The sequence below is a fragment of the Sminthopsis crassicaudata genome, chromosome 5 (assembly GCF_048593235.1).
Source record: "Sminthopsis crassicaudata isolate SCR6 chromosome 5, ASM4859323v1, whole genome shotgun sequence".
NCBI lineage: Eukaryota > Metazoa > Chordata > Mammalia > Dasyuromorphia > Dasyuridae > Sminthopsis > Sminthopsis crassicaudata.
Genome location: NC_133621.1, coordinates 81,183,045 through 81,200,251, shown reverse-complemented (window position 1 = coordinate 81,200,251; position 17,207 = coordinate 81,183,045). Strand labels below are relative to the sequence as shown.

The window sequence follows — 17,207 nt, the reverse complement described above, 5'->3', positions numbered from 1 at the left end:
AGAAATATGATTACTCCCAGCAAAATCTAGGATATTATTATTCTACCATTAAACAAAAGCATAGCACCAATACATCTGAAAAACCTTAAGCAATACAAGTGAGGCACCTCAAAAAATAATTTAGAAGACTAGATATGATTTGGAGAATGGCAATGCATACATAAGCTGAATTTGGTGAGGGCTAGAAAAAAATTTCAAAGATCTTCTAGTTCAACAATCATATTTTACAGAATAAAAATTTTAATTAGGAAATTTAAGGTCACTGAGACTAACTAAAGTTTATTAATAAAAAGAACAAAAAAGAAAAGAAAAAGAAAAACTAGAATTTGCTTTTAGTTTCACCACTGGTAGTCAATATACTCCCTAGTCTGATGACATCACGGGTCTGGTGGGAAAAAATGGAAAATAAAACTTAATAAGCACAATATGAAATGTAAGTGATTAAAGAGTAAAATGAGATCAAAACTCAGCTAGTAAATAAACTATGAAATCCAAATCAACAAAATAAATTTATGGAACTATCTCAAAGGCTACCATTGTGGAATAGTATAGAGGGTAATGGACAGGGCTTCAACAAAATTAAATTTAACATTAGTTCTGTTATCACTTTGATAAGAAAAAGGAAGTTCAGGAAAAGATCAAGTTTGGAGAAAGGTGGGAGGAGTGAGGGAAAATAATGAAGTTTGTTTTAGAATTTTTTGATTTTCTAAAGAATAAATCCATTTCAAAAAGTCCAAAAGGCAGTTGATAATATGGGACTAGATCTAAAGAGTTGAAAATTTATCATACAATTCAGCTTCTAACAGTTTTATTTGGAAAAAATAATTCATGCAGATTCATCCAATCAAACTATCATTTCATATACTTTTGATTAAAGTATTCAAAATTAAGGTGCATGGTTAACATATCTAAAACATATTTGGATGATTTAAAAGATGGATTACCTTTAATCCTCTCCAAAGAATAGGTTTATACAATCTATGTAACATTTCTTCTACTCCTTGCCGAATTTTTTTTTGACCATGAAAATAACTTAGCACCTGTATAATCAAAAGCAAAATTATGGTTGTTATGTAATAAAAATTTTAGAAGTTCTTTCAAAGAAAATCAGGAGAAAAAATCTATTAAAGCAAAAACTGGTTGTTAGGATATTATGACTTTATGACATTTTTGTGACTCTTTCAAAAGTCATGTTCAATAATTTCTCAAATGGAGGCAGTGGGAGAAAAAAGTGATTAAATCTATTTACCAAAAAGAAACAAAACGAAGAGAAATAAAAAATATGAAATTATGAGTCAGGAAACATCCATTCTAATCTTACCTCTAACACTTATTAGCTGTATGGCTTTGGGGGATGTTATTTAACTTCAGTTCTTAGGTTTCTATCTGAAAATGAGGCTAGACTAGACTGTCTTTAAGCTCTCTTACAACTCTGAAATTCTGCCTTAGATCTCAAAATTTACATCTAATAACAAGCAATGGCTCCCTCTTTTGTCAACCAGGAAAATTTTTTACTATTTAGTAATTCTGTCCTTTATGACTGTAAACAAAAAATGCTTCCAAACAAAAGAGAAATTCTTGTTTCTTCCCCTGCTTTTTCCATACTCTTTCTTTCCTTTATGCATCCTTCCCAGTTTCTTCCCCAAATTCTTCACAAATCGATTCATGAAAACAAAAAACTGATTCATGAAAAAAAAAATTAAACAAATAAAAAAAATCACCTTTTTTAAAACTTCTCTTCAAACACAAAATTATATTATTGAAAAAAGAGAAAAATAAATAGCTGGCCCCTCTCCAAAAGAGATGCTTCCCCAAATAATGGCTGTAAGGGACAGGGCAAAAGCAGGAATGGTAGTCCAGGGGGGAATGCTTGTTGTTATGGATTAAGCGAATAAGATCCTTGAATACAAGAATTATCTCTGTTCAACCTGGAAGATAGAACTCCCATAATGCTAAACAAATATATTACTGTTTAAAAAAGTCTCATTTTAATCTATATTGCTAAGAAATTGAATTTATTGCATGAAATTTTATATAGCTATCAAGAAATAGAAATTATATACATGTGAAGAATACATTGCATATATATATATATATATATATATATATATACACATATATACATATACCTCATGAAATGACCACTATATGACCTTATTTTCAGGCAATGATAAAATTATCCTTTTAACGAAATTTTGTGGCATAATTTCTATTTAAATAGATGACATCAAAGTACAAAAAAATAGAAAAAAACTAGTGACTTTAAGAAATTTTCTATCTCTTTCATTTATCTTCATGTAATTTAAATATAAGCCTCAATAACCTAAGAGTTAAATAAATCTTTTCATAAGATATAATATTATTCTAAGTCCTATTTCTATTCTGTATTCTATTCTGTAAGTTAAGGAGGATGAGTTGGTTATGCTAAATATATATATATATATATATATATATATATACACCCCCACACACACATAATATATAAAATATGCATATAAATATATAACATATAGTAATATATATATAAACATTACATATATATAAAATATACATACATATATATGTATAAAAATGAGCAATATCTGCTAACCTATTTTGTCAAATCATGACTGCTAAAAGACTGACATTAAGATAGTGTACCCAGTGGACAGGGCTTCTGGTAGATAGCATCTGCTTTAATATGCCCAAACATAACAATGGACCAGATTTTCAACTACTATCTGCCAAGTTTTTTTTAGGATCAATTAGACGCAATTCATTAAAAAAAAAAGACACTTAAAAAACAGTACTTTAAATAAGCAAAAATATCTAAATATGAATAAGATGGTAATAATTGTGTATGAATTCTTAGCTTAAAAATTTTAATGGAAAAACAGACTGTGTGTCTGGGAATGAAATAAAATTGCCAGACAACTTGTGAGATGCTATAGTTTGTGGATTAGTATTATAACAGGATGAGTAAACAATGAAAATGATCTGAACATAAAACTAAGGAAATAAATCTATAATATTCTTAAGGTTTTTCTGAAATTCTCAATTCCTAATACAGATTTTAGCTCTTTATTCAGGATTGGAATCCTCTTTAGTCTAAATGATTGTTCAAATCTATTTAAAATACTAAGTACATAACAGAAGAGAATTTTTTAAAACTGCATCTATAAGACAGGATTAAAAAACATGGTAGCAGTAAGCAGATGATAATTCTAACTATTCATAGACATGTTCCATAATGACATTAGAGTTTATTTGAAGTACATTTTACACTTTATATTATCAGCAGGGAATTAAATCTTAACCATTCATTGCATAATGAAAACTGTAGTGAAACTGATAACTGTTAAAAAAAAACAAAACACCTCTTAACTAAATTATCATTTGACTATGAGAAAGATCAATAACATTAAAGATTTTTTTAAAAATCATGAAGTTAATTAAATTTGAATTAAAAAATAATTATAAGAGAACTGAAAAAGAAAGATGTCCTTTATCAAAATATATTTTGGAAAATAAATCCCATTATTATGATATGTTCTATTTACCTCTCGTACTTTGGAATGCACTGGAGAATTCCTTGGAAGATGAATTCCATGATGCATGAAATCCTGAATACAACTATCTTCAATTACCTGCAATAAAAAAATGAAATATAAAAAGTTTGTATTAATAAATATTAAATATCTTAAGACAGTGAAATAATTCTAAGCAATAACAAATCTAATTTTTTCATCTTACACTTTGTTGAAAAAAAGATTGTTTAAAATATTAAAAACTGGCTATGTTTGAAAACCCATAGATGGATAAGGATAACTGAGAGGTAGCTGTTATTACAATTACAGTTTTACATTAAATAAGGCAGACATCACTTCAATGACATGCTAGTAAGTTAAGAGACCATATTTGAATTCAGGTCTTCCAGAAAGCCAGGCTAACTGCTCCATTCATCATGCTATCTAACATTTTCAATTCATTCCACCTCTACCCAAGAGGAAAAAAAAGTCTTGGAATCAAAAGGCACTTGAGTAATGACATTTTGACAGGAAGAGACCTACAATGATTCCAAATGGAAAGTTTTTTTCTTGTATTTTGGTGAGACTAGTTGTCTTATATGATAATGATAAATTTCAAAAATAGGTCTTAAGTGATTTTTAATGAAGAATCAAATTTTTTAATGGTTCTCAAAATTCTCAAAAAATATGCACCTAATAAGAATCATGGGTCTTGTGTTTAAAAAATCATATAGTGACTTACAGATATTTGACTAAAGAATCAGGGGGGATATATATATAAGTAATTAGTCTTTAATAAGAGAAAACATCATAACCTCTCTAAAATTCAACAAGCAATGGACTTCTTGTTTTTTGAGAGGGAATAAAGAGGAGAAAGGAAGAGCTGGAAGGGAAGTCCCTTCCCTCTTGACCAATTAAATATGGGAATGCTTAGTGAGGACATTCTGTCAAATTAAAAGCACATACCTCCAACATTTTCCCTGAAGACTTCTTCCAAGCTCTGAAATAAATTTCAGCAACATGAACCATCAGAGATCTGTACAAATTAAAAAAAAAAAAAAATCATAAAACTGAGTTAATACTGAAGTACAATATATATTTGTGTGTTTGAGGGTATGTGTGTGTGTGTGAGTATGTATGTATGCATTGTGTGTGTATTTTTCAACTACTGCCCCTAACACGAGGGCTATCAGGGTAATTAAGGCTAGTATTTTATACATGAAAAAATATTAAATAGTAATATTAATGTCAAATAGTAAAAAGTTCTGAAGTAACATCGAAAAATTTTTTTCTAATATTTCTAAATTACATCTTCACTATACTTTCATTATTGTCTAAAAAATTTTAAGCATTCCTAGAACAATAAATGCATTCAAATGCAAGTACAAAAATATATTGCAAAAAAAAAAAAAGTTTCAAACAGATACATGCTTTGGATAATCCATTTTACTAATTCTTTAACTGGCTCTGTGAATGACATTTATTTAATATATACAAAAGTCTTACAATAATTGAATGTTTTATATCACAAAGGACATCACATAAACTTTAATCAAAAATATTGAAAACCTAACCATTTTTAAAATTATGATCAAGTTTGAAATTTAACTGACAAATAGAGATAGAGTTCACATTACAGAAATAATCCTGAGGCACCATATCCTCCTCTTTTTTTCTGGAAAAACATTATACATCAAGGGAATATCCTAAATCCCATCAGGATGAGAAACTCTTAACTATCAAGTCTGAATCACCACCATAACCTAAATAAGTCACCTTTTCCCCTTGCCAAAGGCTTAGCCATGTTTTTGAGATAGCCAACAACAACAATAATAATAACAACAAATAGCTTTTATGAAACACTTACTATATGCCAGGAATCATGCTAAGTGCTTTACAAATATTATGACATTTTACCCTAATAACAACTCTATGAGATACATGTGAGGTAAATGGTATCCCCACTTGAAAGTTGAAGGAATTGAGACAGACAGAGATTAAGTGACCTAACTGCCACAGACAGTACAGTGGATACATCCCTGCCTGGACCTAGAGTCGGGAAATCATGAGTTCAAATCCACCCACCAATATTTACTAGCTATGTGACACGAGGCAAGTCACAAACTCTGTCTGTCCAAGCTCTATCAAGAGTAAAATGGGAATGACAACAATATCTACTTCTGAAGGTTGTTGTAAGAGGAAAAAATGAGATAATGTTTGTAAAGTTCCTAGCACACAGTGCCTGGCATATAGTAGATAGTTGATAAAATGTCTAGTTTCTTCCTTCCTCTGAAGAAACAGTGAAAATTAAAAGAGTTCTGTCCTGTCTGAACATAAGGGAGATAAGTGTGCAAGGTTTCTAAATTATTAGTTATGTTAGTGATCCACTTTTAAGGTACCATTGTTCTTAAAGCATAATCTAAACCTTGAATCCTTGCATAAAAATGACCGAGGGGACAGCTAGGTGGCGAAGTAGATAGAGCATCAACCCTAAAGTCAGGAGGACTTGAGTTCAAATATGACTTCAGACACTTAACACTTCCTGGCTGTATGACCCTGGAAAAGTCACTTAACCCCAATTGCCTCAGTAAAAAACAAAACAAAACAAACAAACAAAAAATTAAAATGACCGAGGAATTTTGTCATCTGATTGAGAATATTGTCAATTATAACTCCAAATGATTTCTGAAATGTTAAAGCAAGGGTTCTTGATTTGACTCCATCCACAGGACAAATTTGAGGGAGTCCATGAACTTAGAGGGGAAAAAAAAATATTTCTCTTTTCATTTCCTTCAGTTACTTAAAAACATAATTTTGAAAAGGATCTTTAGACTTCCCTAAACTGCCAAAGAGATCTATAATCCAAAAATATGTTAAGGACATCTATGTTAAAGAAATTTTCAAAGATATGGAAAACTGTCCATTTTTGTACCTCTAATCAAAAGACGTTTATAATTAGTTTACATAATTAATAAAATTGTTTCTGCCAGGTTTGTATCTGCAACAGTCTACAAAATTTTCTTCTACCAAACAATTTAAAGAGTAATTCTACTAATTGATAGTGAAAAATTAGTTACTAATTTCTAATGATCGAAGTAATAACTATGAAAGGCTAATCTTCAAGACTACTTTAAAAGCAAATGCAGTTTGTACAAGTTAAGGCAATAACTATATAATATTAGCTACCTGTAATACATACTTTTGTAAAACTTGCAATTGCTTTTTAATGACGTCATGGATCAGTTTAATGAAATTTACATTCCAGCTGAATAGAAAGCTGAGAAATCTTCTTCCCTGTAAAGAAAAAGCAAGATATAACATAAAAATAGTAACTGGACAAACCAATTTCAGTGACAAAAAAGAAAGGTAATTGACTATTTTGTAATATCACAGCCCACAAGTAGAAAGAATTGTACTTTTAAAAATTAGCTAAATTTTAAATATAAATCTTAATGTAATATTTCCTACAGACTACATTGTACAAATTCCCAGTGTTTCCATGACATGCACCAAGATCTGAAGGGGAGAAGGAAAACAAGGGAATAGATGAGAAAAAGAGTAAAATGTAGCATTTAACATCTTCTTTACTTGGTTGTTAATTTACAATCACTATTCAATTCTCTTTTCCTAGTAACTAAAGTCAGAGCTCACAATATAAGTAGTTAAACATATAAATAACAACCTCTGACATTATTAGTACATCTCAGCACTTCAAAGACTTATAAGTACATTATTTATTATGACATCGAATTTATATAATCCAGTAAGGTATACAAAAACCTTGGCATACATTATCTCATTTAAGCTTCACAACCATGTGAGGTTAGTACTACTGCTTTTATTATTTCCATTTATAGATGAAGAAACTCAGGCTCAATGGTTAAATGTCTTGCCCATGATCAAATATAACATGTTCTATTCTGTTTAGCACCATTTTCCTTTTAATTTGACTCGCAATTTTATTTCTTTATGTCAGTGAATTCTGAAACCTATACCTACAGAACAATAAAACAGAAAATGAAAAGCCCTGTTCAAATAGCTCTTAAAATTCTGTCTCTTAAAAATTTTAGTAGCAACTTCTTTGATACAGGTATGACCACCAAGATATAATTAAAGAACTGGTTCAAATGTGTGACAAGAACTATCCCAATAAAAAAAAGCTAAAAAAGATGAACAAGTAGTTTTATCAGTAGCATTATAAGAATATTACATAACTGATAAAGCTGACAAAAAAAGGAAAATGACAAAGAGGTAAAGAATTTTTTCTTTATGCTCAACAGCAGGAGGATGTGGGAGTATAAATCAATATTTGTTTATTTAAAAATAATATTTAATTTTTAAAAATACAAAGAAAAGAAGAAAATATAGAAGGAAACAGACTAGCAAGACAGCTTTGACACCTTACTCCTCTCACTTTATATAACCAAGCAGTTACAAAAGTGAAAACCCTCACAACATCTTTTAAATACACCTCCTTCTTTCCTCCAATATTACCACTGCAGTCTAATTAATACAAGCTCTCATCACAACTGAACTATTACAATGGACTGCAGGGTTTGCCTGCCTCAAGTCTCTCCCCACTTCAATCTCTCCTCCAATCAGTCACCAAAGTGACATTTTCAAAGGACAGGTATGATCATATCTCCTCTTCACCCTACTCAAGAAATTAAAGTGGCTTCCCATCACTACAAATATTCTATAAGGCATTCAAAAACTTTCATAATCTAGCCCCTAATAGCTTCTACCTTTCTTCCTAAAACTTTCCCTTCAATACAGTGGCCATGACTTCATGGATGTTCCAGGAACAAGATACTTCATCTCTTATCAGTTCTGGGAATTTTCTATGGCTATCCCCCTCTCTTAGAATGCACTAACTTCTCAACTCTTCCTACTAACTACCCTGGCTTCAAGTACCAACTGAAATCTCTTATTTAATGGGAAGCCTCTACCAAATCTTCTTAAATCTAGTACCTTTTTTTTAGAGGGCCAGAATTTTGGAGAAGTATACTTGAAAAAAGGATGCTTACAGGGGCAGCTAGGTGGCGCAGTGGATAGAGCACCAGCCCTGAATTCAGGAGTTCAAATCTGGTCTCAGACACTTAACACTTCCTAGCTGTGTGACCCTGGGCAAGTCACTTAACTCCAGCCTCAGAAAAAGAAAAAAAAAAAAAAAGAAAAAAGGATGCTTACAACAAGGTGTTAACTTAGTGGAATTGATAAAATGATGGTTCTTCAGTATATATATTGATAGATGATGGTTCTTTAGTGTGTGTGTGTGTGTGTGTGTGTGTGTGTGTGTGTGTGTGTATATATATATATATATATATATATATATATATATATATATATATATATATATATATATATATATATATATACTTAGTATACAGCATGGTGATGAAATGGTTCTCCAGTTACCACATACCTAGTGTGCTATAATGATGTAATCATACCAAGGTATTTAAGGGCTGAGGACTGGAAATGAGACACCTCCTATCTCCTGCACTCCTCCACTAAGATCAAGGCTGGTCCCCGAGACCCTCCAGAAAGCTAGCCCAAACATTATACCTTTCCTCTGTTAATTTCTTCCTATTTATTTTTTATATTTTTATATTCTGTATATAACTTGCTTTGTACAGATTAGTTTGCATATTTTTCTCCCTTATTAGACTATAAATTCCTTGAGGAGCGAGATTACCTTAGGCTTCCTTTCATATCTCTACTCACAGAGCCTGGCACAAAATAGGCACTTAATAGATGTTTACCAATTAATTGATTGAATTTTTTTATATAATAAAAATTTTGCTATACACAATAAACATGTGAGGTTCACATATAAACCAATTTTTCTGTTCTACTTCGTATGCAGAATTATTCTTTTTTATTTAGGTTCAATTCAAAAATTCAAAAGTCAAAGGTCAGAATGTGAAAAACAAATTATAAATCTAATAAAAAGATTTTAAGAATTTTTCTTTAAAATGGAGAATACAAAAATTGCCACTCCCCACTTCTACAGTTTGGTGTTTTTAATGTACTTTTTCCAAGTTGAGATAATTATATAAGTTACATTTTCTGCTGGACCCTCAAATTCTTCAAGATCTGAGACTTTTGTTCATCTTATAACAATCCCGGGTCTATATTATAAGCTAAATAAATATTTGTTGATGAATTAAGAATTTTTGTGATGGAGAATTTTGAATATGATTCATGATAACATATAAATAAGCATTAGCTACAGAGCATATGGTTTAGTGCTTAGAAGGAAGCATTATTGTGCTCTCACATTTTTAGATTTATCGAATACGTGAATTCCAGAAAGAAATGAAGCCAAGATAATTAAGAAGGCTGAGAAAGCTGCTATGTCCTTTCAAAACAATAAAGGGACAGCCACCTTCTCTCACTTCTAGACACAGATATTTGGAAAGGTCTTAAACTTTATATTTTTTAGTATCTCCTCTTCTTCCATCTACCTTCTATGGGTTTCCTTTAACTTACTATACATATTCTTCAAAATATTACTTTTATAATCACTGACTTGGAGCAGGTAGGTGACAAAGTAAATGTGCTGGACTTGGAAGTCAAGAAGACTCATCTTAAAAAAGTAAAATTAAAATAATAATTAAAAAGACTCATCTTCCTGATGATCAAATGGTTTCAGACACTTAATAGTTGTGTGACCCTGAATAAGTCACTTAACCCTGTTTGCTTTAGTTCCCCCTGCGTAAAATGAGCTAGAGGAAAAAAAGGCAAATCATTTCAAGATATTTGCCAAGAAAACTCCAACTGGGAAACAAAGGATCATACACAACTAAAACAACTCAACAACAAAATCACCAACAAGAATTTGTCAGCTTCTACTACATGTAGGGACTATACTAAGGAATTTCTCTACTTTAGAGTTTCTCTAAGGGCAGCTCCATAGCGCAGTGGATAGAGTACCAGCCCTGAAGTCAGGAGGACCTGAGTCAAATCTGATGTCAGACACTTAACTGTGTCCCTGAGCAAGTCACTTAACCCCAATTGCCACAGCAACAAAAAAGAAAAAAATTTATCTAAACAATCATATTAAAGACTTCTTCAGCTTGATATTCAATATTCTCTAAAATTGAATCCAGCTTTCTTATTCAGTTAAACTAATTTAATCTTTGCTTTTCCTTTTCACATATTAACAATTTCTGCCTATACTCTGCCTCATATAATTTAATCCTTTCTGCTTTCTTTATGCCAATTTAAGTGATATACTTTTAAGGCCCAGTATAATTTGTTTCTTGAAAACTTATGACCCATAATTACACTCTAGCTGTTTTATATTTAATTCTTATCTATATAAGCAGGATCAAGGGATAACAGATTTAGTGGGAAAGACTTTAGAGGATAAAAAGAAATAAGCATTTATTAAATACCTACACTGTGCTAAATGCTTTACAAATATTATTTAATTTGATCCTCAAAATACTCTGGGAGGCAGAGATTCTAATAAAAAAGTTATTAGAAATAATTCACAACTTTAGCAAAGTTGCAGGATACAAAATAAATCCACATAAATCCTCAGCATTTTAATACATCACCAACAAAATGCAACAGCAAGAGATACAAAGTGAAATTCCATTCAAAACGAGAGTATAAAATATTTGGGAATCCATCTACCAAAGAAAAGTCAGGAATTATATGAGCAAAATTACAAAACACTTGCCACAAAAATAGTCAGATTTAAATAATTGGAAAGACATTAAGTGCTCTTGGATGGGCCGAGCGAATATAATCAAGATGACAATACTCCCCAAACTAATCTAAAATGACAGGAAAAGATAATGATGAAATGTTGGAGAGAATGTGGGAAAACTGGGACACTGATGCATTGTTGATGGAGTTATGAAAGAATCCAGCCATTGTGGAGAAGAATTTGGAACTATGCCCAAAAAGTTATCAAAATGTGCATACCCTTTAATCCAGCAGTGCTACTACTGGGCTTATATCCCAAAGAAATACTAAAGAAGGGAAAGGGACCTGTATGTGCCAAAATGTTTGTGGCAGCTCTTTTTGTAGTGGCTAGAAACTGGAAAATGAATGGATGCCCATCAATTGGAGAATGGTCGGAGAAGTTGTGGTATATGAATGTTAAGGAATATTATTGCTCTGTAAGAAATGACCAACAGGATGAATATAGAGAGGCTTGGAGAGACTTACATGAACTTATGCTAAGTGAAATGAGCAGAATCAGATGATCATTATACACTTCAACAACGATATTGTATGAAGATATATTCTAATTGAAGTGGATATCTTCAACATAAAGAAGATCCAATTCAGTTCCAGTTGATCAATGATGGACGGAAACAGCTACACCCAGAGAAGGAACACTGGGAAATGAGTGTAAAATATTTGCATTATTGTCTTTCTACCCAGGTTACTTAAACCTTCGGAATCCAATTCTTACCGTGCAACAAGAAATTATATTGTATCTAGGATATACTTTAACACATTTATCACGTATGGGATTGCCTGTCTCTAGTGGAGGGAGAAGAGGGAGGGAGGGGAAAATTTGGAAAAGTGAATACAAGGGATAGATAATGTTGTTAAAAAAAAAAAAAAAAAAATTACCCATGCATATGTAATGTCAAAAAAAAATTATAATTATAAAATTAATTTTAAAAAAAATTTTTAAATAAAATAAAATAAAATAATGTAATTAAATAAATGTAATGCAGCAAAAAAAAAAAAAAACAACAACCTCTGGGAGGTATGTACTATTATAATTCCTACTTTATAACAAAGGCAACTGAGGCAGAGATTAAATAACTTGCATAGGGTCACACAGCTATTAAGTATCTAAGGTTAGCTTTTGAACTGGTTCTTTCTGAACTATCTCATTGCATCTTTTAGAGGCTATTATTCCAACTTTCTCATTTTACATATATATATATATATATATATATATATATATATATATATATATATATATATATATATATATATATAAATATATATATGGAAGCTAAGGTCCAGATATTTTAAATATTTGCCCAAGGTAAGCACCAGAGAGAGGATTTGAGCCTAGAACCTACAATACTAAATTCAATGCTCTGTTCATTACTATTGCATCTGTAGATCTTACTGTTTTCTCTGCTGTAAAATAATCTTTGAATAGGAAAGGATAACTATGACTTCACAGAGAAACAGCATAGAAACATATAGCACATTAACCCAAAATGAAAACACTGTTTACCTTTTCTGTCTTGATACAATTAACATTCATGAAGCATTGAAGCAACATATCTTTAATTTCATTACTTTCCTCCAAATTATAATCAAAGCAAAGTAAGGCCTGATGAATATTCCAAAGTCGACAAATGTCTGCGCCCTAGTAAAACAAAAATAAAATAGTAAAATTAATTTCTCTAACATTTTAGATATTTGAGAGAAACATTAGATAAAATAGGCTTAGATGACAAATAATAATGAATGTACTTATAAATTATAAATGTTATAGTTATAAATGCAAAAAATTTAAAAATGGCAATATTTGTACAGATTTATACAGAGGGAAGTTATAGCACCAGAATAATTAATATGATAAAAACAACAATGAAAGGGAAAATAAAAGTTTAAGAACTCTGCACTTAATAGATGCTTACTCAAAGCATCTAATGGGCAGAATGAGTCATATACTTCAGGATATAATAATGCACAAATGTGTTTTGCTTGATTATGCTAACTTGTTATAAATATTGTTTTTCTTTTCTTTATTGGGGAAGGCTAAAACAAAAGGAAAAAAAAGTAGCCACTTAAGAATTTTTTTTAAGGCACAGTAACAAAAGAAGTTGAAATGATAATAGATTAGCAAGACAACTTCAAAAGTATATCTTGAATTTATTGTACATATTTTTATGGCTAAAAAAGATAACAAATATGCATTAATTTATGTACACATATAAAATAATCCAGTCATAGTTCAATTTCAATATAGGAACTTTTATTCTATTAAGAACAGAATGTTCTATTCATTATATATGTATATATAAAATGTGTAATTTTATATAATACATATTATTTTACATTAATAAATTTTATACACATAAATAAGACCAATCAAATTTTAATTTGAACATAAGAATGTTTTATAAGAAAACAATCTCATTCAAATTTACCAAAAAATTGTGAAGTTCTAGTCAAGGAGTAGTAGATATAAAAACCTATGCAAGAAACTAGCAGAGAATCATTTGTAACTTGACAATTTTACAAAAACAAGGAAGGCTAAATATGTTGCTGAAAGTTAGAAAACAAAAGGAAATAAAAGTCAAAAAGAAGCATAAGATTATTCAATTAAAAAAAAGATAGAGGGTTAAGATTGAAGACAGAAACAAAGAAAGCTACTAAAGGGGAAATGGACTTTAAAAAAAAAAAACAATTGGGGAAAAAAATGCAGTAGCAAAAGTGGTAAAAAGGCAGGGATTTTTAACCTAAAGTCTATGGATTCTGAGGTTTTTTTGTTAGTCCCATTACTGTAGTTCACCATAATTAGCTTCCTTTTAAAATCTAATGTATTTTATCTTTTGCATTCAAAAACATTATACTAAGAAGGAATCCATAGAGCTTTATCAGACTATCAAAAAGATACATGACACAAGAATGGTTAAGAACCCCTAAAGCAAACATTGGGTACAACCTGGGCTAAGTAGCATTAACTTTACTACCCCCCAAAAAATAAAATAGATTTTAAAGATTAAAATACATTTCAAAGAAATAAGAAGGTCAAGAACTTCTCTAGTTCTCAAACACAATAAAGTCACAAAGAATGATGAAAATACATCATCAATTTTAACATACTGTTTTAGTAATCAGACTCTTTTTTAATAGCATTACAAAAGCAGTTTTTCCCATATCTTCTTTGGCCTCTAGGCCTTTTTCCCACCAAGTCACACATAGCTGATGTATGGAATTCTGTAAATTTCTTTCAGATTCTGGCAGGGCATGTATAATACCTAAAATAAAAAGAAAACAATTTTAAATATAGCAGAATGTCCTTAATTCAAACACATTAAATTTGGAACAATTTAATGTACAATGAAATATAGTATGGTAGAGGGAATATAGAATTGGCCACAGACCCAACCAAGTTCTGTTACTAACCCCTAATGGTTGTATAATCCTAGCAAGCCATTTAACTTCTCAGGGTTTTAGGCAGCTTTCTAGAAGAAGAGGCAGAGATGATTCAGACCTGCATTGCTAAAGAGAATTTCCTTCTTCAGCAGACCTAGACCAATAAAATTACAAGTCTAGTTCCCATCTCTTAACTTATTCTCATATGAAATTTACCTTTGTAATTGAAGGGTCTGCTAAATAGGCAAGGTAGTTTGCACACTGTTGTTTAGTTATGTCCAACTCAAGTGATCCCACTTAGGGCTTTCTTGGCACTTTCTTGAAGTGATCTGCCATCTCTTTCTCCAATTAATTTTACAAACAAGGTAATGAGGCAATAAATTAAGTAAATAACTTGTCTAGAGTCATACAACTAACAGCTTGAAGTCAGATTTGAACTGAGTATCTTTCTGTCTCCAGTCTAGGGCGTCTATCCCTGTGTTTCTTAGCTGCATGCTAAAGCCATGTAAAAAAAAAAAAATTTTTAAGTTTGAGGAGTTTACTAAATTATTTCTTAGCAAATGATGCTATTAACTATGAGTCTTATTTTTTTTTAATTAAAATGGACCTAATAGATCATACAATTTTAAAGCTAAAAGAGATTTTTAAAATTATATGCCATGTGTTAGAGATAAGAAAACTGAGAATCCTTGAATTTAATGTAGTTAGTGGCAGAGCCAAGACTCCAAGAACAGTTCTTTTTGCACTCTACCACAATATCTCTTAATAGTCTTGTTTGAGTGTCACTACTGGGTCTCTATCCCAAAAAGATCATAAAAAACAGAAAAGCTCCTCTATGTGCAAAGTAATTGTGTATGTTTAACCAGGATTGCTTGCTGTCTGAGAAATGGAGTTGGGGAGGGAGGGAGAAGGGTTTGGAGCATGGGGTTTTATAGGAGTGAATGTTGAAAATTTTGCATATACTTTGAAAAATAAAAGGCTATTATTTTTAAAAAGTTTTGTATGTCTTCCTGGCATGCTTATTTAGCAATTAGTTTTTATGTGAAAATATAATTATTTGCACCAAGTATTTCTTTAAATGTTTTCTATCAGAACATTTCACTAATTCCAACTGGTCTTTCCCTATATTATCATTTACTAATGTTTTTCTGGATAAAATTAAGTAGTACCAATCCATCTTTCAATGTTTATTCCTTGATATCAACTACCAAAAATAAATTGGGGAAAGAAATCAGTGTTTCCATTTCTTGTTTAAATTCATGAACCTTAGCTCTTACCAAATTCTTATATTTATTCATCAAATAAGTAAAACAATAAAATGTAAAGGCTGTCATTGGCCATGATCTTTCAAACAGTAACTAAAATATCATCTTAAACAAACTCCACAAACCAATACCATTGTTTCAAGAATAAACTAAATTCATTTAGTATGAATCCATAAAGAAAAATCTTAGATTATTTTTATATATGAAAAAGCCATGTCTCCTAACAAGTTATATTCTAAATCAAATAAAGAAAAAAATTTCACTGGTTCTAAAGCAAATCTCAAGGCATAGTAAAGAATTTGATATCCTTTTAAAAATGTATGACTCAAAAAACTCCCACAACTTACCATTTAATATGATTGCGCACTCTAGCAGAGCTTTGTAGTTTTCATTTTCATTTATTATAGATAATGAAATAATAATCACATGTGTAACTGCATAGATGATTTTAAAAGTTTGTTTCTATAAACAGAAAAAAGAATACTATTAAAATCACAAAATTATTTTCAACTTTTGAAGGAATTAAAGTATTACTACATTCTTGAATATTGAACTATGCCTCAAGAATGAAATTATTTTAATAAATTCAGAACTTTTTAATGCTGAAATACAATTTAATTTAAAAATAATTTATTCTAGCTCACTATCATAATACATACAAATTCAATCTTTAGGATTCCAGGTTTTTAGTGTATATATTTTCTAAGAGCTTCAATTATTAAAAGTCATTTACATTTTTGAAAGGTATATATTACCATGTTTGGCCCATTTTCTATTTCCATATGATCTTCACATTCTATTTCATGTCTCTGCCATTCATCCACTGGGGTCTCTAGCAGAACTTCTGTTAATAAATTCTTTAGCCTTTCCCATAATTCTTCTTTCTGTTTCCTTGGTAACTCTTCTAATAATTCATTTAAGTTGAAAGGGTCAAAGGCATCTCTCTGTAAAGTTATCAGAATTAGATCATTTTTTTAAAAAGGAAAACAGCATTTCCCCTTCCTATAATTTTTCTCAAAGAATAATTATTGTAAGTTTTATTTACCTTTAATCCTGTAACCAAAATAAACAACATACACTTGGCTGTAGCTTTCAAAAAACATTCTCCATGGAGGAAAAGACAAAAGATAAATAAGCAACACTGGGTTAAAAATTTATAAGCAAAAATTTATGCTACTGTACTGTAACTGAATGATTCTGATATCCTGGCTCAAAAAAATTTTATTTGGAGCACTCATATGTAAACAAATAGAAAAATATTAATTGCTCATGGGTTAAGTTGAGCCAATATAATAAAAATGACACTTTTACTTAAATTAATTTATTTATTCAGTGC

At 30.3% G+C, this 17,207-nt stretch overlaps 1 protein-coding gene across 1 annotated transcript in view; it reads right to left on the bottom strand.

The window, feature by feature from the left end:
* Nucleotides 1-17,207, bottom strand: part of NCAPG2 (non-SMC condensin II complex subunit G2) — a 78,239-nt gene that overhangs the window by 54,111 nt on the left and 6,921 nt on the right. Inside the window, exons 3-10 of the mRNA XM_074267301.1 lie at nucleotides 16,627-16,815; nucleotides 16,219-16,333; nucleotides 14,334-14,488; nucleotides 12,733-12,867; nucleotides 6,706-6,800; nucleotides 4,473-4,542; nucleotides 3,540-3,626; nucleotides 945-1,040 (exon numbers count right to left, since the gene is read on the bottom strand). Of these exons, the coding sequence (XP_074123402.1) occupies nucleotides 945-1,040; nucleotides 3,540-3,626; nucleotides 4,473-4,542; nucleotides 6,706-6,800; nucleotides 12,733-12,867; nucleotides 14,334-14,488; nucleotides 16,219-16,333; nucleotides 16,627-16,815 (942 nt within the window). The remainder of the gene's footprint in view (nucleotides 1-944; nucleotides 1,041-3,539; nucleotides 3,627-4,472; nucleotides 4,543-6,705; nucleotides 6,801-12,732; nucleotides 12,868-14,333; nucleotides 14,489-16,218; nucleotides 16,334-16,626; nucleotides 16,816-17,207) is intronic.